Genomic DNA, 24,680 nt, shown 5'->3' with positions numbered 1-24,680 from the left:
ATCTATCTTAAACTTAAACAACGAGGATTCATACACAACAGTGGGACGTCTTGAAGCCGACCAGCTTCATAGCTATGTTACAGGTTCTTTGGACCCATTTTTCTGACAGTGGGGCCCAAGACAGCACTTCATAGAGCTATTGTGAAGACTTATCAGGATAACCTTCCTGTGTTACTAGGCAAGAAACCTGGCACAGGCCGGGAGTGTGGCCTAGTGATTGAGTGCTTGCCTAGCATGCATGAAGCCCTGGGTTCGAGTCCTTGGTACCACAAACACAGAAAAAGCTAGAAGTGGTGCTGTGGCTCAAGTGGTAGAGCTCTAGCCTTGAGAAAGCGCAAGGACAGTGCTCAGGCCCTGAGTTCAAGCCCCAGAACTGGCAAAAAAAAAAAAAAAAAAAAGGAATGTCCCTAGCAGGATGCTCTTAATGGAAAAAAAAAAAAATCAAACTAAGTGGTAGGACTAGACGTCAGCGTGGACAAGAGAAAGAGGGGGAGAGGGGGAGGAAGGGAGGAAGAAAAAGAAGAAAAGAAACCTGGCACAAAAGAGCAACTTGATGAACGCTTTCATTTTTGAGATTACTAGCAGAGATGAGAAACAAAGGTCTTCCAGGAGAGGGCTGACCAGAATACGATATGGCATGATCAGTTGACTACATATTATGCAATCACTAAAAGATTTTTAATTGTTTAAGAACACATTAAAATTGTCCTAAATAAGAAATAGATGCTAAAATGAATCCTGTACAGTCCCAATTTTGTGACACAAATGTAAGCATAATTTTATAAGCGGTCTGGGCCACAGGTATATATTTGGAAATGAAAGAAAAAGTAATAAATAACAGCTATAGCTAGACAATAGGATTTAATCCTATGGTTTCTCCCTCTCCCCCTTTTTTCTGCAATGACCATGCATCACTTCAATAGCCAGGAGGGACAATCGATACATACTCAGGAGGAACAGCACCAGTGAGAAAGCAACAGGCTCAACACTCTGCCTCTCAAAGCTGCAGTCCCCCACCCCCACCCCCTGCAGCCTGCCCTTCTCAGAAAGGCAGCCTTCGCACACAACTATTGATTTCCTTTGGTTCAAAGCTAAGTCCTGCCTGGCTGTCAAATATGCTTGGCCACTCTGGGGACAGAACTCACTGCTTTTCTATACCACTAGCTTTCATCCACCCATGCATGGTGCCTAGCAGAGTCTACCTAGCCCCACCAATATAAGGGTAGAAAGAAGCCACATCCCAAGCTCAATGGAGAAACCAAGGAGCACAGGAGTTACCAGCCAAGGCATACGTGTGTGACAGGAAGGCCTGATGGAAGTTGTAAGACGTGGGGGTCTGGTGACCTGTAATCCTAGCTACTCAGGAGGCTGAGATAAGAGGATTGCAGTTCAAAGCCAACCTGCGCACAAAAGTCTGTGAGACTCTTATCACCAACTAACTACCAGAAAACCGGAAGTGGTGCTCAAAGTGGTAGAGCACTGACCTTGAGCTGAAGAGTTCAGGGACAACGTGTAGGCCCAGAGTTCAAGCCTCACGACCAATCAAAAATTTTTTTTTAAAAAAAGGAGGACAGGGAGGGGAAGAAATGGGTGTCATACTGGTCTCAGTCCAAAGCTGAAGCCAGGCCAGACCAAGAAGTAGGAGGGCCTACCATTCAGGATTGGGGGCTCACCTGCTAGAATCACCCCTAAGGTACAGCTGATGCCCTAGGTATATCCAACACCTAACTTGTACCTAGCAGACGTGGCCTGGCTGCTGCTCAAATATACATTCTTCTAGCCTTGGTACATGTTTGTGTGTACACACACTTAAATATGGCTAGAAGCCAAAGAACAATGCTGAGTGCTGCCCAAGGGTGGGACTGCCCTCACCCTAGAGGAGCCCAAGGGGAATTTCAAAACCTACTTCAGCTCCTGGAAGCCTAGAGCACAACTGTCATCTGTTGAGGGATAGCACCACCTAGTGGACAAGAGGCGCTTCTGCCGGGCCTCCTTACCGCACCACTCTGCTCCAGGTCATCATTGGCAAGACTGATCAGAGCTTGTTTGGTCCCTTTCCCCTGTCTCTGTATTGAAGGTACCAACTCAAGCTTGAACTGCCTGGGCATAGCCTGTGCCTCTGCCAGCAGGAATTGCTCTGTCAATGGAGAGGTGGCAGGTTAGAATTCTAGTAGAGCCATTGAGTTTCAAGGCATAGGCCTAAAGAGAAGCTCCTACCTTAGATTTACTAACTGAATTTGTAGTTGTGTTTGTTTGTGGAATCTTCATCACACAAAGTAACAGAAGACAGGTAAGCTTTTCTAGGCATAGGACTCTTCCCTCTCCTCCAACTCACAGACCCGAGGATTCTTAGAGGCTCCTGCAAATCATAGTTAACCTTTTTGAAGGAGGAAGCAACTCACAGGGTATAGAGAATCTCTCCAGTCCCCTCCCTAGATTCTGTGATGCAGGAACCCCATGTCCCGGAGACAGAAGTGTCCCATGAGGACCCAGATTCTCCTGCTCCCAAGGGTGGCCATACCCACTCACCACGGCTGTTCCCAGCTGCCCCCAGCTGCCCAGCAGTTTTAGGGCCAGGTGAAAAGTGAGTTAAAGATCACTATGAGCTGGGCACAGTGGCTCACACCTATAATCCTAGTTACTCAAGAGGCTGAGATCTGAGGATCATGGATCAAAGCCAGCCGGGGCACTAAAGCTCGAGAGACTCTCATCTCCAACTAACCTCTAGAAAACCGGAAGTGGCATCTGGCTCAAGGGGTAGGGCACTGGCCTTGAGCTGAAGAGCTCAGGGATGGCACCCAGGCCCAGAGTTCAAGCCCCATGACCCCCACCCCCCCCAAAAAAATCACTATGATCTTAAATAACTCAGCAGAGATCATTTTTACTTTCAAGTGTTCTCCTAAAATAGTGGGGTGCAGCTCAAGAGTATAATGCTTGTTTTGTATATACAAGGCTCTGAGTCTGATCCTCCAATGCTAGAAAAATTACTATCAAAGTAATGTACAAGCTGGGCACCAGTTGCTCATGCCTGTAATCCTAGCTACTCAGGAGGTTGAGCTCTGAGGTTGCAGACAAGAAAGTCTGTGAGATTCTAATCTCCAATTAACAGCTAGAAAAAAAATGGAAGTGGTGCTATGGCTCAAAGTAGTAGAAGTCTAGCTCAGGGATATTACCCAGCCCCTGAGCTCAAGCCCTATGACTGGGAAAAACAACAACAACAGCAACAAAAAACCAACAATGTAATGTTAGGGTTGTTTTGGTGCCAGTCCTGGGGCTTGAACTTAGGGCCTGGGCACTATACCTAAGCTTCTGTGTTTATGGCTAGCAGTTTACCAACTGAGCAATAGTTACATTTCTGGCTTTTTGGTAGTTTATTGGAAGTTAAGATTCTCATAGACTTTCCTGTCTGAGCTGGCTTTAAACTGCCATCCTTAGATCTCTCAGCCTCCTGAGTAGCTATGATTATAGGCATGAGCCAACAGTGCCTGGCTGCTGCTGCTTCTTTTCTTTCCTCCTCCTCCTCCTTTTTCTTTTTCCTTTTCTGTGGGTCAAGGGGCCTGGGTGCTATCCCTGAGCTCTACAGCTCAAGGCTACCCTTGAGCCAAGCCCCATTTCCCATTTTCTAGATGTTAATTAAAGATAACAGTCTCAGGTCTTTTTGTGCCTGGGCTGGCTTTGAACCTTGATCCTCAGATCTCAGCCTCCTGAGTAGTTAGCATTACAGGCAAGAGCCACCTTACCCAGCTTCTTCTTTTTTGTAAACAGTCCCACCCAGACTTTTAACTAAAACAAAAAGCTGGGGATGTGGCTCAGGTGGTAAAGCACCTGCCTAACAAATATAAGGCTTTGAGTTCAAACCCTTTTCTTTATTAACCATCTGGTAGGTACTCCATCAGCTTTTCTTTCTTTATTCTCTCTCCTTCCCTCCCTTTCTCTTTTTCCCACTCTCTCCTCCCTCTTACGCTCCCTCCTCCCTCTCATATGTGGTGTTTGAACTCAGGGCCCTACACTTACTAACTAGGTAACTAGGTGCTCTACCACTGAAGTCATACCTTAACTTTTTTTTTGGTTTAGGTATTTTTCAAATAGGCTTTCTTGCTTGACCCCACTCCACCTCCTGTTTAGCTGGGGTTACAGATGTGAACCACCATACCCAGCTTATTTTTTGAGAAAGGGTCTTGATTTTTTTTTTTTACCCAAGCTGGCCTCAAACTATGATCCTCCCATCTTTACCTCTCACATGGCTAGGGTCACAGGAGTGAAGCATCATGCTGGCTCTCTGTTGGCTGTTCTTTTTGGCAGTACTGGAGCTTGCACTCAGGGCTTTCACTTGCTAGGCAGGAACTCTACCACTTGAGCCACACCCCCTAGCCCTTTGCGGCTTTCATTATTTTTCAGGGAGCATCTCATATGTATGCCTTGGCCTGGTTAAACTTCTTACTTAGTTAGGATGACAGACAAAGACCACCACACCACCCATCAGTTAGGTGAGGTGGGTGGTCTCACATTTTTGCCTAGATTGGCCTTGAACCTCATCCTCTGCTAGGGTGAGTAGCTAGGATGACAGGCATGGGCCACTGGTGCCCAGCTACTGAAATGTTTCATTTATTTTTGACTGATCCTCTCTTTATGCTTTCTTAAACTGGATGACAAGACATGCATTCCATTCCTGGATTTTTATTATTTTGAGATGGAGATTCCCCCCCCCCCCCAATCTAGCCTTGAATTGTGATACTCCTGATCTCAGCCTCCCAAGTATCTAGGATGCCATTGCAGCTTTTTGTTTCTATACAAGCATACGAGTGAGTATATGTAGCAAGCATATCTAGTGGATTCTCCACAATGACATCTAGTCCTACCACTTAGTTTGATTTTTTTTATTTTCCATTAAGAGCATCCTGCTAGGGACATTCCTTTTTTTTTTTTTGCCAGTCCTGGGGCTTGAACTTGGGGCTTGAGCACTATCCTTGTGCTTTCTCAAGGCAGAGCTCTACCACTTGAAGCCATAGCACCACTTCCAGCTTTTTTCTGTGTATGTGGTGCTAAGGAATTAAACCTGGGTCTTCATGCATGCTAGGCAAGCACTCTACCACTAGGCCAAACTCCTGGCTGCTACAGGCATTCTTACCACACCAGCTCAAACAGTAACTTCAGGGTATCATGAGCAGCAGGGAAGAAAGATGAGTCTCTAGGGCCTTGAAAGACTTAGGTTTTCGGGTAGACCTGAAGAGAGCCCTATGTTAGAAAACCCAGAGCAGCCCTGGAGAAGAAAGTGCCTGGCCCAAGAGACCTGATAGGATGGAGCTGACTTCACCCAACTTGGCTGTACTATTGGCTGGCATATAACATGCCTGAGTAGGCATGTCTGGGCAGGCTATGCACAGTGAGCATTGTCCCAGGCTGCCACGTGAGCCACTGGAACGGCCTAGAGGGTTTCTGCTGAACTGGGTGTGCAGGATGGGTCACACCCAACATCCATGCTTGGGAACCAGCCTCTGTGCCAGCCAGGTAGAATATAAAACATCCAGGACAACCAGGGCAGCATCCTGGGGTGCCAGATCTTCTGTCCTTCCTAGCAGCAGTGCGGCACGACACATGTGTCAGCACTCTGCTGTGGGACCAGAATCTGTCTAGACAGGTCGTGGACATCCATTATTGTGATCAATCATCTCAGCAAAACACAAAGCAGGAAAGAACTAGGTGGAGATGCAGGTCAGAATGTCAAGCACAGTGTAGACTAAGCCTTCTAGACAGAAAGCCTCGTTAAGTGACTGTGGGGTGCAGAGCTGCTCACGAGCCTCTTCTGGGATGACAAGGACAGGCCATGAAGAGCTGCTCTGGAACAGCACTGTACACTTGCAACCCAGGTCCCCAGCGACTGGCTGCATGACCATGGGCAAAGACAGATTGCTTCCACACTGTTTCCTTGCTGCTAACTGGAAGTAATCCAGTGTCTCTAGCTACAGTTAAATGAAGTAATAGGCATCAGTCACTTGACACAGTGCCTGTCATCGCACACACACTCAAATGATATCTACGACCATGACAGAACCCCCTTGGGCATAGAGACATCTAGGATCTCTAGGGCAACCCTTCTGGCCACAGCCAGGGCTATACCAGTCACAGCATGGCCTGCGCCCAGATGGCAATGACAGTGCTATGCTGGTACACAGGGTAGTTTCCCTGAACAAGGTGCTAGGAGGCAGGAGTTAGGCGAGAGGTTAAGGAAATGTACCAACTAGACCTTCTGAAGCTACAAGGCTCCTAAGACAGCTCTATGTCTTGATCCATCTTCTGACTTGTTGGTTCCCAATGCCTGCGGAAGGAGATGGCACCAGGTAGGAGCCTCTGTTTGGGGGTGAGCCCTTCCTTGTGTGCCCCAACTCCCTGGATCACCATCTCGTGTTCCATAGAACCACTGGGTTCTCTGGACCATGGCCCTGAACTCACCCTGGTCGATGGAGTGCTGAGGCAGCTGGCTGAGCTGGCTGCTGACCACCCCCGCATAGGTACGCAGGAACTCCTCCTCACTGGCCGTTAGCTGCAGGACGAGAGCACTATGGTAAGGGCAGCATGCACCTCTTCCCTGAAAGGTCCTGACCCAGGCCTGCCTAACCCCACTAAGTGATTTTCCTTTTGCTCTGTGGGCCTCTATGCCTGAGACCTGGGCCCTTCAGTTCCAGAGCGAGTACTCTCTCCTCCCTAAAAACCTGATCCCTGGGGCCCACAGGCCTTGCCACTTGGATAGCATCTGAGATCAGCGTCTAGTCTTGGCACTGGGCCCGTGGGAAGATATGGGCCCTGCTCAGAGAGCTGAGGGCCAATGGGAAATTCCCAATCCCTTCTCTTTTCTAAAGATGGTCACACCTGCCTCTCTGCTGTTCTCCTCAGTGCCTGCCTTGCCCATCTGCCTCGCATATGCCCCCTGGGAGAAAAACTCTATCAGGGGCTGGTAGAGGGGAAGGAAGCAGGGACATGGGGGTGGGAAGACTACCCTCAGTGGTGTCCCAGAATTGGACGGGCTGTGCTCTGTTCCTGGGGGAGCTGAACTGGACTCAAAGCTAAGCCACAAGCCCACAACTCTTGCCCAGATTACAGTGTAGCCACCTCATAGGTGGCTGCAGCTCCCTTCCAATTGAGGGCAGCAAGTACCCTCCCGGAAGCCTGTTCACCATCACACACACTCACGTTTGACCCCATCTTCCTCAGCATGAGCAGCACGCGGACCTTCTGCTGAATGTACATCTCCTCCGGACTCTTCCCGGGTGCTCCCTCGCGGTTCATCCCCCTAGCCCAGCTCTAGGAACTCCTGCAGAGGGTGGAGCACCAACAGGAGAAAGGTGGTCAGAGTGAGATGCTTACACACGTACACCTGCAGGCTACGCTCATCTTTCCTGAGGAGCCCCTTTCCACCTGACATCTCTTTTCTGAAAGCGAGGAGGAGATGGTAAGCTGTCCAATCCCACCCTGGCCCACTCCAGTGGGCCAGCTTCATTAAGCAGCTTATTCCAGAGCAGGGGCTGGAAGGGGTTGGTGGGCAAGACTGCCACTTCTGTGCATAAGGCTGTTCAGTTGGGGAGAGATCAGACTAGATTTCAGGCAAGCTCTACCCTCCAGCAAGACTCATATCAGAGCTGCAAGAAATGCAGAGTGCATGAGAACAAAAGGGTCTGCAGTTTTCAAGCAAGCAACTGGAACATCTGCAGAAATGGTATGATCCTGAGGTGACTGGCTTGGGCATTTGGCTGAGATCAGTGCCCAGCCCCCAAGCCCAGAAAGACAGCTCCCTGTGCAGAAGCCCCTGCTGAGTTCAAGAGTCCAGCTCCTGGGCTGGACTCCAAGAAGTCCTTGAAGGGGGAGAGGTGGCCTCAGGGTAGAGAGGCAGAGGCACTGACAGAGCTGGCTGCCCATGCTCACAAACCCACCTGTCAGAGGGCAGCTCCTGCATGCAGCTGTGAAGGCCAGCAGTTGTGTCCAGGTGTCTCAAGCCTGACCTGCAGCTAGGCACTGGGAGAGAAGCCCAGAGTCTCCTCCAGGAGGAGGTAAAGGAGAGAGGCGAGTGTGGAGGGGCTTGGGTTACACACTTGTAACTCCTGGATGAGTCAGAAATAACGCAGCAGCTGGTGGAGGGTGGGGGTGGAACCTCATCAGCCCTGGAGCCAAGGAGCTGCACAGGGAGCTGGGAGGGAGCAGGGCTGACAGGCCAACACTCTTCACTCCTGATGTGGGCCACCCTCAAGGGCCTGCAAGTCCTAGGCCAAGGTTTCACCCAGGCAGGATGGCACTCTGCCAAAGGCACAGATGGGCATGTACTGGAGCCTGGGCCTGGGCAGGAGTCTCCCTGCGGGGAGTTGTTAGTGCTCATCCCCCAAAAGCTAATTCCTTACTTGCCCTAAAAAAATGGGCCAGGTAGGGCTTTATCATATATCATGGCTGTGCACATGAGGCTCCTGTAGCTCATTCCAGATACGTCCTTTACACCCCCCGCCCTTTTTTTTTTTTTAATCAGTCCTGGACTTGAACTCTGGGCCAGGGCATTGTCCTTGAGCTTTTTAGCTCAAGGGTACTGCCCTACTCCTGGTTTTCTGGTGATTAATTGGAGATAAGAGTCTCACAGACTTTTGTGCCTGGGTGGCTTTGAACTGCAATCCTCTGATCTCAGCCTCCTTAGTAGCTAGGATTATAGGCATGAGCCCGGGCACCTAGCCTCTTCCTTTACATCTTAAAGTGCCCAGATTCCAGAAACTCTTCATCTATAATCTGTAAGTAACAAGCTGAAAAACTGGGAAAAAGGGGCAGCTGCCTCAAACATGGTCTTGGGGAAACAGGGCGGCCTTCAGACAGCCCTCATTTCCTAAAAGGCTGAGCAGTAAAATGTGATTCTATGGTGATACTTTTCCTGTCACCCCATTCTCTTCCATGCCCAGATAACGCTGCTGATCTGAGGTAAATCCCACACAAACACACAGAGAGACAAAGCTTGAACATGGGCCATGTTCCCTGATGCCCATGGCCAACTCCTCATCACCTCCACTTTCCCTCTCTCCTTTCCCCTAATTAGTAACCAGAAACATCTAAGAGGGCGGGCTGGACACTGGTGCTGCATGCGTTAGCTATTCTGGAGGTTAAGATCTGAAGATCTCAAATCAAAGCCAACACATGCAGAAAAGTCCTTAAATACTAGGCCAGAAGTGTGGTTCAAGGAGTGGGTGGAAAAAGGCCAGCAAGAGTACAGCAAGAACAGCCTAGAGTTTAAGCTACTGAATAAATATCTGAAGAGATGACATCACTCCCTGCCTAATCCTACCAAAAGATACATTTCACAGTGTGGCCCAGGACCCAGCGAGGCCCATCACAGCATGCTGCTGCTCTAGTCCACCTCTCCCCACTCCTCTTGGGTGTCGCTGCACAGGGAATCCCCTGAGCCTGGAATTGGCTCCTGATCAAATTCTACTTGAGCTTTCCTCTCTAGAGAAGCTTCGGACAGCAAAACAGAAGCTGGTTCTGTGCCCCACCCCAGTCTTTCCTGATCTCTAGGCCTGTCTCAGTGTCCTAGTTTTCTGAGTACCTTCTTATCATCTCTCCTGTACAATGCTAGAAGACCAGGGTTGTATCCACTTTCCTCACCCCTGTCATTCTGGAACCTGGCACCTGGCAGGAAATGTAATGGACACTGACATGTTAGCTGAATGGCACAGGGCAACAGCTTACACTAGCTAAGCTTCCTCTTCTCTATGATATCTACAACTTTGAAGGAAATGCATTGTTGGAGGGGAGCTTCTGCAGACAGCTTTGAAGGAGAGCAGCTGTGTCCTGATGCCACAGGGCTGACCTGCAGTTAGGATCCAGAGGTGACCAGAACCTTATACAGGAGAGTTAGAAGAGTAGGTATTCTCTCATGAACAAATCTAGCTTTCCACAGAACTCTTCCTTCCAACATACTTGGTTGCCCTGAGTTAAGGACATCAGACATGTTCCTCCAAGCCTTCAAAATGGGAATCTAAGATCCCAGGAACAAACAGCTTCCAATTCTAGAGGCCAAGGGTTTGGCCTGGTGGCAGAGTGCTTGAGCTTTTGGCTGAAGACCCAGGTTCGATTCCTTGGTACCAAGTACATAGGAAAAGCCAGATGTAGTACTGTGGCTCAAGTGGTAGAGCTCCAGCCTTGAGAAAGCCCAAGGACAGTGCCTAGGCCCTGAGTTCAAGCAGGAGGATTGGCCAAAAAGTAAACTCCCAATTCAGTCCTGTGCCCAAGGGCTAGTTTACACCTGTGAAAGACATGAAAGGAGACAAGAGATTGGCCACTAGGGGTCACCCCACACAAGACCACTTGAGTTGCAGGGCATCCTTATGACCCCCTATCAAGTAAGGGAAAGGAGTGCCTTTATTCTAAATCACTCTTAACAAACTACACTCCAGTCAGCCTGGCCCCATTCATTCCAGAAGCCAGCCCTGCCCAGGCAAGGAGTGGTCTGGTTTGTGCTGCCTGTCCCTGTTGCTGGAAGCACAGGAGGGACTGACTAGAGGATCATCTCTTCTCTATCATGGAATATCAACAGTATAGAATCACTTCACATGGGGCCCACATCATAAAACAGTCATACCCTTCCCACTGGGAATGGACTGACATCCCAGCCCATTAGCTGTGGCAGCCTTATTCCCGGGACATCTCACTCTGATTTTGAAGGTGGGTTGATGGCTGTCCAGCTGTAAGCTTGCCTTGTCAGCCAGACTTGACTGGGTCTCTGGAGCTATTCCTTTCCACTTCAATATACTTCCCTGGCAGAGCTGTTAGTTTTTCCTTCAGGAAATTCTTGATTTGACATCTCTAGACATTCTGGTCACCTAGCATTTTCATGCCCTTGCTTTGAGCTGATTCTTCCTGCCTAGAGCTGGATCTGGGGCAAAGCATGGCCACGAGCACATTTTCACCACTCATACACCAACTTAAATGCTCTAGAAATGCCATGATGCGCTGACATGATTCTTTCCTTATCTGCAATAAGGATGTCAATGTGACGGGAATTAATAATTGAAGAGAATAAATCACAATCAACTCCAACAACACAGGTGTCGCAGACGGGGGTAGACGACAAGAACAACACGGTATGTTTAGGTTTGGTGCCGAGCCAAGCAAATGTGCTATTAAATTTTCATCACAATTGTGACAAGCATCACATTAACTTCAAATTGAGAATTCTTATTTCTCCCTGTAGCAAATGAGAGCTGGTCTCCATTAAAACAGGCATAAATTATATAAGCTCTGCAACTACTTTAGATGCTATTTATTTAGCCAAGTGTAAGCACAGAAAATAATGATGCCTCCCAATTATGGCCTTGGCTATGCTCATTACCTAAAATAGGGCAGCACCTTCCTTCCAAATCCTAAGAAACAGGCATGAATGTGTGCAATTGCCTAGTATGACGGCAAACGACAAAATCTTCAAAACTTGGGTGCCATGCCAGAAAATTACAACTGCTAGGGCAGTAGTAGTACCAAGGTGCTACATATTTCCTTCAGATTCAGAGATCCCCCAAACACAGACATGAATTCATAGTTTCTTCCCTCCCTCCACCCCCATCCTCTAGACTGTGAAAGATCCACAGAGGGAACAGCTGTGGGATTCATAATCTGAGAGGCCCCTGCACACCCTGGGAGACATGCTAGATGTCTGCATGGATGCCACCCTCCCTCTACATGAACCTAATGTTGACTACCATATGACCTTCAGCGTTTGAGACACTGATCTCACTATAGAAGAATGAAGAAGTTGGACAGAAGGCATGGAGAGAACAAGACAAGAACGTGACATGCAGCCATTGGAGGCTGGGTAGCTTGACTGCCCTTTGGATCTCCCATCTTGGAAGTACAACTGATTCTGGTCAAAGCTTGAGAAGCTAGCTTCCCCTTTGATGGGCTCGAGTGGCTCTGAATATAATCACAGCCACCTGCATTTATTTTTTACTTATAAACAAGGAGCTGATGCTGTTTGGACACATGCAATTATATAAAGTAGAATATCTATTTATACACATAGGGGTCTTGCACCTGCTAGGAAAATATCATATAACCTCAGGCCAGGACAGACCACAGGATGAATCCTTCAGGTGCACAGGACTGAATTCTGGGTCATAACATTTGTCTTTTGTCTATTTAAAAGTACACCACAAGAAGGGCTGGGAATATGGCTTAGTGGCAGAATGTTTGCCTAGCATCATGAAGCCTTGGGTTCGATTCCTCAGTACCTCATAAACAGAAAAAAACAGAAGCAGTGCTGTGGCTCTAGTAGTAGAGCACTAGCTTTGAGCAAAAGAAGCTCAGGGACAGTGCCCAGGCCCTGAATTCAAGCCCCACGACTTGAAAAATACACCTTTAAAATCCTGGCTACTCATGAGGCTGAGATCTGAGGATTGCAGTTTGAAACAAGCCTGAGCAGGAAAGTCTATGAGAGTCTTTTCTCCAATTAAGTATCAAAAAAAGCTGGAAGTGGAGCTATGATTCAAGTGACAGAGTGCTAACCTTGAGCACAAAAGCTCAGGGACAGTGCCAGGTCTGAGTTCAAGCTCCAGAACTGGCATACCCCCCCCACACACACACTGTACATCATGAGGACTGGGAGTACATCTATGTTAGCACTGGAGCATTTATCTAGCATAGATCCTGAGTTCCATCCTTAGTACTATAAACAACAACAATAATAAAATACATCTTACTAGACTTTAAATACTTATACTTAAAAATATATACACATTTTCACCAAGTTTATATCAGATAAAAAATACATCATCTAATTGTGTGACTATTAGAGTTTATATAAAATATAACCCAGAAATCTGTACAAATCTTAGCCTGAAGAAACTGGCAGCTCCACATTTACCTTAAGAACTCATACATTAGGGAGGAGCAGCTCAGTGAAGCAGCCTGTGCTGACTATTCATAGGGCCCTGGGTTCAGTCCCCAGTACCACATTTGAGGAAGGGAGCATGGTAAGGGAAACAGGGAAGGGAACGTGGGGAGTTAAGCTGATGGGCAGCCCAGCCTCTACCCAACACTGACCCACGGCTACAGAGCAGGCACCTTCCCTGGAGTCCTTACCTGCTTCTGGAAATTAACTTCAGACAAACAAGTGCTGAACGGTGAGAGCAGGGCTGCAGTCAGGAAGAAATAGGAAGGTGGCGCCCTGTGGAAACAGAACATGGGTTATGGGAGGAGCAGAGAGGGCCTGAGGCCACTGTCCTGGGACCCGTGTACACGCCTCATGCTGAAGGAAGTGGACTCCTGGCGGGAAGCTCATGGCTCTGGACTCTGCCAGAGTCCAGAAATACCTGTGTGTCAGGCAAGCCCAGGGGACCTGCTACAACACCTAGGACAGAGTGCTGACTGCAGCATACAGACCTGTCGTTTCTGGTTGAAGCAGGTCAGCCTGCTCGATACCACACATCTCTGGCCTGGGTTAGTCACCAGTCTAGAGACATCATGGACCAGAATGAGTCAGTGTAACAGCTGAGGGATGAGTCCTACATCTGCATGAGATAACACCCCACCTACCAACCACGCACGTGTGCCAACGGTGCATCAACTAGCATACACACATTCCACATACCCAGAAGTACAGTGGCCCTTACTCACAAGTAGCTGAAGGTCTACACCTCAGAACCCTTCTTCCAGGAATGGAAGAACACTGCTTTCTCTATTAATGCCCTCCCCACAATTCCCTCACCCTTCAGACTAATATAGTGAAGTACAAACCTCTGAGGGTGGGAGGCCTGCTGGCTGCTCCAAGGTACACAGACCTCCTGAGACCACCTCTGAACCTGCCTCTCAGAGCACCTGACTTAAGGGCAGTCTCTCAGCATGTAGGCTTACCATAAGAGGCTTGAGGACAATACCATGAAGCAGCTTCTGAGGACACCACAAGAGCAAGGACAGCTTGTGAAACTCTCCTCCATTGTCCTCAATAACTTAGTGTTTTTTGATGCTGATCCTGGGGCTTGAACATGGGCCTGGATGCTGTCTGAGCTTTTGTGTTCAAGGTTAGCATTTTACCACTTGAGCCACAGCTCTACTTCCAGCCTTTTTGGTAGTTAATTGGAGATAAAGAGTCTCACAGAAGGCTGGGAGTTTGGCTTAGTGGTAGAGTGCTTGCCTAGCATTCACGAAGACCCCGGTTTGATTCCTCAATACTACATACATAGAAAAGCCGGTAGTTGTGCTGTGTCTCAAGTGGCAGAGCACTAGACTTGAGGAAAAAGACCACGGACAGTGCTCAGGCCCTGAGTTCAAGCCCCAGGACTGCCCCCCCCCCAAAAAAAAAAAGTCTCACAGAATTTCCTGTCCAAGCTAACTGAACTGAGATGCTCAGATTTGAGCCTCCTGAGTGGTTAGGAATGAGTGGTTAGGAAAGCCACTGACACAAATGACTCTTGCGCAGAAAGCTGTGTGTATCCAAGGACTGAGAAAGATGTGTTTTCCAGAGGAAATGAGACTTCAAAGGCCTCTTCTAAAATCCAGCATCGCTCCAAGCCTCTGATCCTCTGCTGTGCGTGTCCCTCTATCCAGAGCATGGCTCTGGGAAGGAAGAGCCACCATTTACATGGCCACCCCCCTCCCCATCAGACAAACCCCACAGGAACCAACTATTTATAGCAATTAATTGCTCTGTTATTCCTGCAGGTATCAAAGCATCAAAATACCAAGGAACCCCAGGAACTTCAACCCAAATCTCCACATTCCTTCAAAAAGAGATGAAAAGACACTCTGCATACTTCTGAAGGTCTTTAATTTCTTCAGCTACCAGGACAGCTAATTATCTTTCCAGTCTATAGGGTCAGGCTCTTCCAAGGAGAAGAGCTGTGCATGCAGGACATTAAGGGAAAGGGTCAGAACAGACTAACCAGGGGCTAACTGTCCCAGCTGTCATTTTATAATTAGGTCAGAAAGCAAATTGAGGCTCAAGGTGCCTGGGCCTGCCACAGGTCAGACAGTGCATGTGCTCCAGGAGCTGGCAATGTCTCCAGTCAGCTATCACTGACCCACTGTGCAGCCCAAGGCCAGTCAGAGTCCAATCACCCTTCTCTGCACTTCCTTTCACCATTTGGATAAGAAACTCCTGTTCTTGGCCAGTCTTCCTGGGGGACGTGAGATGAGGTCTCATGGTCTGAAGGCTGGGCAATGGCACAGGACCCCATAATTGTTTTTCTGCTTTGCTGTTACCACTTACAAGATATTTGTGGATTTCTTGACTGTGAGCTTCCTTCTTTCTGTTCTCTTCTTCCTCCCTCCCTTTCTACCTTCCTTCCTCCCTTTTTAAAAATTTTTTAATATTGGGGATCAAACCCAGGGGCCTCACGTATGCTTGGCAAGTGCTACCACCTGGTTATATCCCCAACTCTGAAATTCTTAATGATTTTTTTTTCTTTTTTTGCCAGTCCTGGACTTGAACTCAGGGCCTGAGCACTGTCCTTGGACTTTCTCAAGGCTAGAGCTCTACCACTTGAGCCTCAACACCATTTCTGGCCTTTTTCCATGTATGTGGTACCAAGGAGTTGAACCTGGATCCTCGTGCATGCTAGGCAAGCACTCTACCACTAGGCCAAACTCCCGGCCCCTGAAATTCTTAATGATTTTTGAGCAAGAAGCCCTACACTGGATCCTACAAATATATAGCTGATCTAGAAGACAAAACAGAGGTCAAAGTGACTGCCACGGGCCCCATGGCTGAGGTGCACACTATCTGAACTCAAGATTCGTCAAATGATTCTGGGTATACATAGCCTTGCACCAGGATTGGGGAGTAGAATACAGAAGGGGGCTATGACTCAGAGCTTGCCTCCAGAGATGACCAAATGACTAAGGAAGCCACATTACAAAACCAGAGAAGGCAGCACAAATAAGGTATGTCAAGTTAAGACATAAACATTCTGAGTGTCAACCATATGCCCACACACCATGTCATGTGCTATCCCTGAGTTCAGAGGCAGGAGAAGGAGCAAGAGGGTGACAAAACTCTTTAAGAATATAGGGTAAGGGCTGGGAGTTTGGCCTAGTGATTAAAGTGCTTGCCTAGCATGCACAAAGACCCGGGTCGATTCCTTGGTACCACATACATAGAAAAAAGCCGGAAGTGGTGCTGAGGCTCAAGTGGTAGAGCTCTAGCCTTGAGAAGTCCAAGGATAGTGCTCAGGCCCTGAGCTCAAGCCCAGGACCGGCAAAAAAACAAAACAAAACAAAACAAAAAGAATATAGGGTAAGCCGGGAGTTTGGCCTAGTGGTTAAAGTGCTTGCCTAGCATGCACGAAGACCCGGGTTCGATTCCTCGGTACCACATACATAGAAAAAAGCCAGAAGTGGTGCTAGGCTCAAGTGGTAGAGCTCTAACCTTGAGAAAGTCCAAGGACAGTGCTCAGGCCCTGAGCTCAAGCCCAGGACTGACAAAAAAAAAAAAAAGAATATAGGGTAAAGCACTACGTTACTTATGATGAGGGCGGGGGGAGAGGGGTGCAATCCTTGAGCTGGGCCTTAAAGGACGAATAGGAGTTGGCTTGAAGAGAGGAAGAGCAAGGGACAGGGCACAGACATTCACAATTACCAAGCACTTGTTGTATAATAGGCAGTGAGAATACACTGGATCCTCTTGTGATGAGGGTGTTCCATACCAATCATCCCCAGCTCAATGCATCTCCGATACGTTAGTAAACTGGATGGATGTGCAGGGAGCCTTAGGGGGTGCGCTGCTGAGAGTTAGGACTACAGCCATGGCTGTGGGAGAGGCTGCCAGGCCCACAGTGATGGTGAGAAACAAGCAGGCAGCCAGGACTGAGAAGCCCGCATAAGCTCAGAAGCAGAAGGGTGATGGGAGCAAGCACATGCTACAGTGAGCATCGCAAAGCATTCTGAAGCCACAATCCAATTAGGAAACATATCAGGTCTCCTGAGTGGTGTGGGATGGAACAGAGCTGTTGGTAGAAGGGGTGAGGGGCTGGGGAGTAGTAGGCATCTCTTACAAGACAAGCGTGGTGGTTCACACATATAATCCTAGCTACTCAGGAGGCTGAGATCTGAGAATTGTAGTTCAAAGCCAGCCCAGACACACACACACACACACACACACACACACACACACACACACACACACACAAACACAAACAGAAACAAAACACCAAAAGCATGAGACTCTTATCTCCAATTATCTAGTAAAAAACTGGAAGTATTACTGTGACTCAAGGGGTAGGGTGGTAGCCTTGAGCTGAAGAGCTCAGGGACCACACCCAGGCCCAGAGTCCAAGTCCTAGGACCCACAAAAAAAAAAAAAAAAGACATACACAAGGAGTGAGCACATACAAAGGACTTGGCTGCAGTAAGTATGCAAATGGGCAAGGGTTGGTCTGGGGTCAGCCCAACTTCAACTGTGGAAGGTCCAGCCTGCCATAAGGCATTAAGCCCTGATCAGGGGGTGAATGAGCAGAGTGAAGGGGGATCTAGTTGGCTCTGTATGACATTTGTGTGCAAGTGAAAGAGAAAATGAGGCAAAAGGACTCCAGTTGAGAGCCACTCCTAGATAAGTGAGAGGACTGGTTTCCAAGAAGGGAACATGAAAGACAAGGGAGGCCTGCCATGTTTGGCTGTGCATCCCCCCAAATTCCACCAGGCCCCAGTGTTCTCAGGCCCTGTTCTCATCATTAACCTAGCGATTTCTAAGGCACCACCTCCCCACGTCCAGCCCTAACAGTCAGGGATGCTTAAGTAGCATAACCCTTGGCTTCAACAAATAGGTCTGGCATCCCAGTCTCCTCCTCCTCATCTTCTCTTCTCCCTCCATTGTCAGTGCTTTCCAGGAACTCAGTAAACTGTCTATCACCTCAAAGGGTGGGACTGAGGCACAGTCTTATTGGTCCCTGAGCCTGACTGGCTCCTGTACTGCCTGGTGGTCTCCTATGACTGGCTTGCACCTTGTGCCTAATCTCCCTGACCCCTATTATTTTGCCTTTTCCCCATGGGATCAGCTGACATTGATGGAGGGTCTCTGTGAGATAGACATTGTGGGTGGTCTCACAAAGACACTAAGGAAAAAAGAGGGATGAAGATGTTGGGGGATCACATCACAGAAGAGAAGGGTAGGAATAGACAAGGCCCCCACGGCGCAGGGAGGGCTAGGAAAGGCATCGCTGACTTAGGCTAGGCCTCCACAGGTTCAGTTCTGATCATTCACTCTTTCTGTCTGTCGCTCCCTCTCACTGCTGGAGCAGTGACCATGGTAACTAGATTTCAAGACAGGATCACCTGGAGAATTCTATCAGACAATTTCCTCAGCCTTTGAGGATCTAAGAAAGGCGTCACTGAGTCCTGCTCAGGCCTTTCTCGGGGGCAGTGGGCAGCCTTGGGGGAAGGAAGAAAGCACTCTTGCAGAGCCTGCTCAGTGAATGATACCCCAGCTACGGGTAACATGAGCAGTCCTCTCCTACAACCACAAGACAGGAACTGCCTCTAGCCTATAACCTCCAAGGGTATATAAACCAGGATCCAGAGAACCCTGAGGAAGATGGGGAGGGAGCAGAGAGCAAGAGTGAGAGACACAGAGAGAGCCAACCACTGCTCTCATCTTGCATGTTTCTGTGCCTGTCCCCATGACTGGCCACAGCCAAGTGGTACCAAAGTGAGCCCATAATTTTCTTCTATTTCACATTTCACTATGCGATAGAAATATGGTACAGATCAATGGTAAGTCAAAAAAAGAAACTGGGCATGGTGGCTCACGCCTGTAATCCCAGCTACTCAGGAGGCTGAGATCTGAGAATTGCGGTTCAAAGCCAGCCTGGGCACTAAAGTCCATGAGACTCTTATCTCCAATTATCCCACTAGAAAACCAGCAGTAGTGCTGTAGCTCAAGGGATAGGGCAGTAGCCTTGAGCTGAAAAGCTCAGGGACAATGCCCAGGCCCAGAAGAGCTCAGACACAGTGCCCGGACCCAGAGTTCAAAGACCCATGACCGACAAAAAAAAAACAAAAACAAAAACAAAAAACACCCACAAAATAATACTGAAACCAACACATATCAGTCACATGAACAGAGGCTGGAATTCTACAAAATTAGAATACTTCATACTAGGTGGTGCAGGGCCCTGTAACTGAATAATGGACACCAGGGGAGGGGAAACTAGAGTGTGCTGTCTTAAGACAGACACCATTCTACTGGACACCAGATGTGGCTTTGGGGATATGTGTCCCTTTATCCCATCAACAAACTTGCAGAATACTTACTATGAGCTGCTTATCAGTGAATAAACAGTTAAAATTCATTCTATATAAAGAAAAAAGAAGCAAGAAATAGTGCTGTGGCTCAAGTGGTAGAGTGCTAGTGTGAACTCAGGGATAGCCTAGAGTTCAAGCCCTATGACCAACCACCACGACCAACAACAACAAAAAAGAAGACAAAAAAGGAAAAACAAGCAATGGGTAAATAACAGATAGTGAGGGAAAGGGCAGGAACTATGATAAAACCAGCAAGGTGTGGGGACCAGGAGGGTTGGAGAGCGAAGACAGTGAGGAGATAAGCTGGGAAGCAAAGCTGGGCAGAGGTTCTAGAACATGGTAGGAGAACATGGAGGAAGAGAGGAACAGGGGGAGATCATTAAGGCCATGGAGGCCTCTGTGACCTCTTTGTGACCTTCATGCACAAGGCAGCCACTGAGGAGCTAGGCCCTCTGGCATGCTTGGTGTTACTTGGACCAGCAGGACCACCCTGACTGCTCACAGGGAGAAAGCACAAGTAATGGTTGGGAATCCAGGTAAAACGGCTGGTCAGGGTGTGTGACAGTCAGCTGAGACACAGGGTACATGCAGGCTTGCTGCCTTGCTGAGGGAGGAGGTATATGGTCGTGCCCCCCAGATTGTCTGGCTAAACAACTGAAAATCTATGTTTTGATCAGCTAACATGGGGAAGATGCAAATGGGGCAATTTAGGGAAATAATGGGTTTGTTTGTTTGTTTGTTTTTCCCCTTTCCTGATGCTTGGGATCTAGGAATCCAGGGCCTGGAGCATGCTAGGCAAGTACTCTACTACTGAGCTTTACTTCTAGCCCCAGAAATTGGTTTAAAACTGATGAGAGCCTTTTCCATCTATAAGCTTAGTACTTGCTTCAAAAGGGAAGCTGTGAAAAATAGATGAGATAACATAAAAACAATACTCAGGTGCAGCGGCTCATGCCTGTAATCCTAGCTCTCAGGAACTGAGATATGAGGATCACAGTTCAAAGCCAAAGCCAGCCTGGACATAAAAGTCTGTGGGAGGGGCCGGGAGTTTGGCCTAGTGGTGAAAGTGCTTGCCTAGCATGCATGAAGACCCGGGTTCGATTCCTCGGTACCACATATAGAAAAAAGCCGGAAGTGGTGCTGAGGCTCAAGTGGTAGAGCTCTAGCCTTGAGAAAGTCCAAGGACAGTGCTCAGGCCCTGAGCTCAAGCCCAGGACTGGCAAAAAAAAAAAAAAAAAAAAGTCTGTGGGACTCCCAATTAATCACCAGAAAACTGGTGGTGCTGTGGTTCAAGTGGTAGAGTGCTAGCCTTGAGCTGAAGAGCTCAGGGACAGTGCTCAGCCCAGAGTTCAAGCCCATAACTGAGCCCCCCCCCCCCAAAAAAAAGAAATCCTGGGGCCAAGAGTTTGGCCTAGTAGTAGAGTGCTTGCCTAGCATGCAGAAAGACCTAGATTTGGTTCTTCAGTACCACATACATAGAAAAAAGCCAGAAATGGTGCTGTGGCTCAAGTGATAGAGTTCTAGCCTTTAGAACACCCAAAGACAATGTCCAGGCACTGAGTTCAAGCCCCAGGATTGGGAAAAAAAAAAAAAAAAACAACTCTTCTCACACTGCCACATGTCCCCTTGAAGACAAATCAATTCTGGTTGAAAATACTATTTTACAGAACTGATATGTACTCTGGCTTGCCTAATCCTGCAATAAACTCTTCAGTCTTCATAATGGGGACACAAGGTGCAAAGAGGCTCTGTGACTTTCATGGGCTCACCCCGCTATGCTAACATGAATTTGAACTCAGATTACTGAGACCTCATAACAATTCTGCATCTCGCTTTCCAGGACATAAATTAATCAATAAAATTATAGTCAGAGCCAAGGAGGAGGAGGAAGGGCTGCCGCCTGAAATGCAGCTCCTGTCAGAGTCCCACATCAGGTGACACCTCAAATCTTCTAGTGACATACAAAATGAGGGTACCAGAGAGAATTTCCACCCACTCCATTCTGAGTAATTAAGCTGCAACAATGCCCTGGATTCTCAGCCGCAGAGCAGCTGCCTTAACTAACACCGTAGCTTTCTCAATCCAGAGTGGCACTTGGCATTCTGGATGGTAGTATGTGCCATACAGACCTCCTGACGACAGTACCAGCAACTCAGGCAGTTTGCAGGGCGCAGTGCCATTCTTAGAGCATAAGCCTGGGATTAGAACTTGTCCTGAGGATGTCATCCCAGATTCAAACCCTATACCAGCTCCTTCCTGCTATGTGAAGCCTTGGTGATGTTGCAGAACATTGATAATTATTATTGTGGCTGTGGCTAAATGCTATAGAGTCAGTGGAGTTCAGGAGATTGTCTTGTTTAATGTTAGTCCTCACAAGCCTGACTAGTAGGAATGATTCCCATATTATTGATGAGACAACTGAGGCTCAGAGAAGCCCAAGGCTGTGGAACTATAGGCACAGAAACTGGATATGAGTCTGTACTTTGCCTGCATCCTATCAGTCTCTTCTGGCTTAGAAATTGATAGAAATGACATCCATATGAACCAAAATTAGTCTGAAAATCCACCTTATAAGAAAAGAGGAGAGGAAGTCAGAGTCCAATGACTTCTAATCAGATATCAGAAAATTAGGTACACAGTAAAGTAAGTAGATACAATAAAAGGTCCTGGATGGGGTCCAGGGTGGTGGAGGGGAGCCAAAAGGCATTACTGGGTGGTTGGGGAAAATGTTATAGGGAAAAACCTGGGATGAGCATATTCTATCAATGCTGTATATGCTAAATGTATGATTATATGGTTATGCTGGGAAATGTACTGGTTCTTAGGAGACACAAGCTCAGTTATTTAGGAGTGAATTATCTCCATACTTACAACTTAAAAGATTGAGGAAAAAGTGCACATATTTTTCTTTGTGTGCTCACATGTGTGTGTGCATGTGTGTATGTGTATGAGAGAGAGACAGAGAGAAAGAGAGACAGAGAGAGAGAGAGAGAGAGAGAGACAGAGACAGAGACAGAGACAGAGACAGAGACAGCAGGCAGTATGGCAAAGAATTATCTAGTAAATCTAGTAAAAAGATCTATGAGTGTCCTACATATCATTATAGCTTTTCCACTGGTTTCAAACAAAATTAAGATCTAGGAAGGGCCATGAATCAGTGACTTACATCTGTAATCCTAGCTACTCAGGAAGCTAAGATTTGAGGATTGCCATATTAAGAAAGCCCAGGGCAAGAAAGTCCATGAGATTCTTTTTTTTTTTTTTTTTTTCCTCGTCAATCATGGAGTTTGGACTCTGGGCCTGGGCATTGTCCCTGAACTCTTCAGCTCAACGCTACCACTCTACTACTTGGGTCACAGCGCCACTTTCAGTTTTCTGATGGCTAACTGGAGATAAGTCTCACAGACTTGTGCCCAGGCTGGCTTTGAACCTCAATCTTCAGATCTCAGCCAATTGAGTATCTAGGATTACAATCCTGAGCCACCTTGCCCAGCTTATCCAAAATTTATACTGTATTATGTGTGTGGCGGCAATGTAAAGCATACTAGAGGATGTACCTAAACTGCATACAAATCCAATACCACTTTTTTTTAGGTGGGTAATGGGGCTTGAACTAGGTCTGGCTACTGTTCCTGAGCTCTTCAGCTCAAGGCTATCACCCTACCCTTGAGCCCAGCCCCACTTCCCATTTTCTAGAGGTTAATTGGAGATAAGAGTCTCAGGTCCTTTTGTGCCCAGGCTGACTTTGAATCATGAACCCCAGATCTCAGTTCCCTTACTGGCAAGGATTACAGAAGTCAGCAACCAGCTCCAGCTAGGTCTCAGTTTTTTGTTTTTTGTGGGTTTTTTTGCTTTTTGTTTTTGTGGGTTGAGGGGCTTCAACAAGGCCTGGGTATTGTCCCTGAGCTCTTTAGTTCAAGGCTACTGTCCTACCTCTGGGCTCAGACAATGTCCCTGAGCTCTTCAGCTCTAGGCTATTGACCTACCCTCAAGCCAAGTCCCACTTCACATTTTCTAGAGGTTAATGGGAGATAAGAATCTCAGGTCCTTTTGTGCCCTGGCTGGCTTTGAACCTTGATCCTCAGATCTCAGTCTCCTGAGTAGTGAGGATTACAGGAGTGATTACCACGCCTGGCAATATACCATTTTTTTTTTTAAATGAGGAATATGAGTAGCAGCAGATTTCAGCATCCACAAATGATCCCAGAGCCAGGGAATATCGGAAGATGACAGAAGCCAGGAGTCAGCACCCACAGAAAAGAATCATCCATCACTCATGTCCAGAGTGACAAGGGTGAGAAAATGTGTTTGGTGGTCACATCAGAGTCTCTCTACACCTCTGGTCCTTTGTATCTACTATTCCCTTTGTTTGGAACATTCTTTTTTTTTGGTCAGTCATAGGACTTGAACTCTGAGCTTGGGTGCTGTCCCTGAGTTCTCTTCAGCTCAAGGCTACCACCCTACCCCTTGATTAACTGGAGATAAAAGTCTTCTGGTCGGGGCCGGGAGTTTGGCCTAGTGGTTAAAGTGCTTGCCTAGCATACATGAAGACTCGGGTTCGATTCCTTGGTACCACATACATAGAAAAAAGCCAGAAGTGGTGCTGAGACTCAAGTGGTAGAGCTCTAGCCTTGAGAAAGTCCAAGGACATTGCTCAGGCCCTGAGCTCAAGACCAGGACTGGCAAAAAAAAAAAAAAAAGTCTTCTGGTCTTTAATGCACAGGCTGGCTTTATACATCAATCTTCAGATCTCAGCCCCCTGCATAGCTAGGATTACAAGCATGAGCTACTATGCCCTGTGGTTTGGAACATTCTTCTCTGCCTGAGTCATGAAATACTTTACTACCAACAGTTCTCAGATCCATGCCACAGCCTGGGTCTCCACACCTGTTTGAACTGTTTTGGCTCAGGTCACTATAGTATACCTGGACTGAGAATTTCTTTCCATCATCAGACTGGACTGGACACTGCTGCAGGCAGACAGAAGCCTTCACAGGCCTCATTAAATATAATTCCTGTATAACTCAAAAGAAGGGAGGGAGCTGGATTTTTTCAGGTCACCAGTTTTGTGTTTGTTTCTTCTTTCTCTTCTTTTTCTTTCTCTCTCTCTTTTTTTTTTTTTTGTGTGAATCATGGGGCTTGAACTCTGGGCCTGGGCACTGTCTCTAAGTTCTTCAGCTCCAGGCTACCACCCTACCCCTAGAGCCACAGCCCCACTTCCTGTTTTCTAGTGATTAACTGGAGATAAGAGTTTCATAGTCTTTTGTGCCTGGGCTGGCTTTGAACCAGGATCCTCAGTCTCCTGAGTAGCTAGGATTACAGGCTTGGGACATGGCACCCCGCTGTTTGTTTTCTTTGAGACAGGTTTCATTATGTAGCCCCAGCTGGCCTCAAATTCACAATCCTTCTCCCTAACTAAGGACACCCTCATC

General features: G+C 47.6%; 1 protein-coding gene across 2 annotated transcripts in view; it reads right to left on the bottom strand.

The window, feature by feature from the left end:
* The window catches only part of Ctnnbip1 (catenin beta interacting protein 1), a 58,566-nt gene that overhangs the window by 12,440 nt on the left and 21,446 nt on the right, over positions 1-24,680 (bottom strand). The window contains exons 2-4 of one of the 2 annotated variants that reach the window (XM_090335882.1): positions 13,096-13,180; positions 7,189-7,309; positions 6,451-6,541 (exon numbers count right to left, since the gene is read on the bottom strand). In XM_090335882.1, the coding sequence (XP_090192008.1) occupies positions 6,451-6,541; positions 7,189-7,284 (187 nt within the window). In that variant the 5' untranslated portion in view covers positions 7,285-7,309; positions 13,096-13,180. Of the gene's footprint in view, positions 1-6,450; positions 6,542-7,188; positions 7,310-7,925; positions 7,947-13,095; positions 13,181-24,680 lie in introns of those variants that run through there. The other variant, XM_090335883.1, reaches the window with a different exon arrangement.

This window comes from Megascapheus bottae, chromosome 6 (genome assembly GCF_031878675.1).
Source record: "Megascapheus bottae isolate mThoBot1 chromosome 6, mThoBot2.hap1, whole genome shotgun sequence".
Lineage (NCBI taxonomy): Eukaryota > Metazoa > Chordata > Mammalia > Rodentia > Geomyidae > Megascapheus > Megascapheus bottae.
Note: the sequence above shows the minus strand (reverse complement) of the source record. Positions and strands in the feature narration are given on the sequence as shown.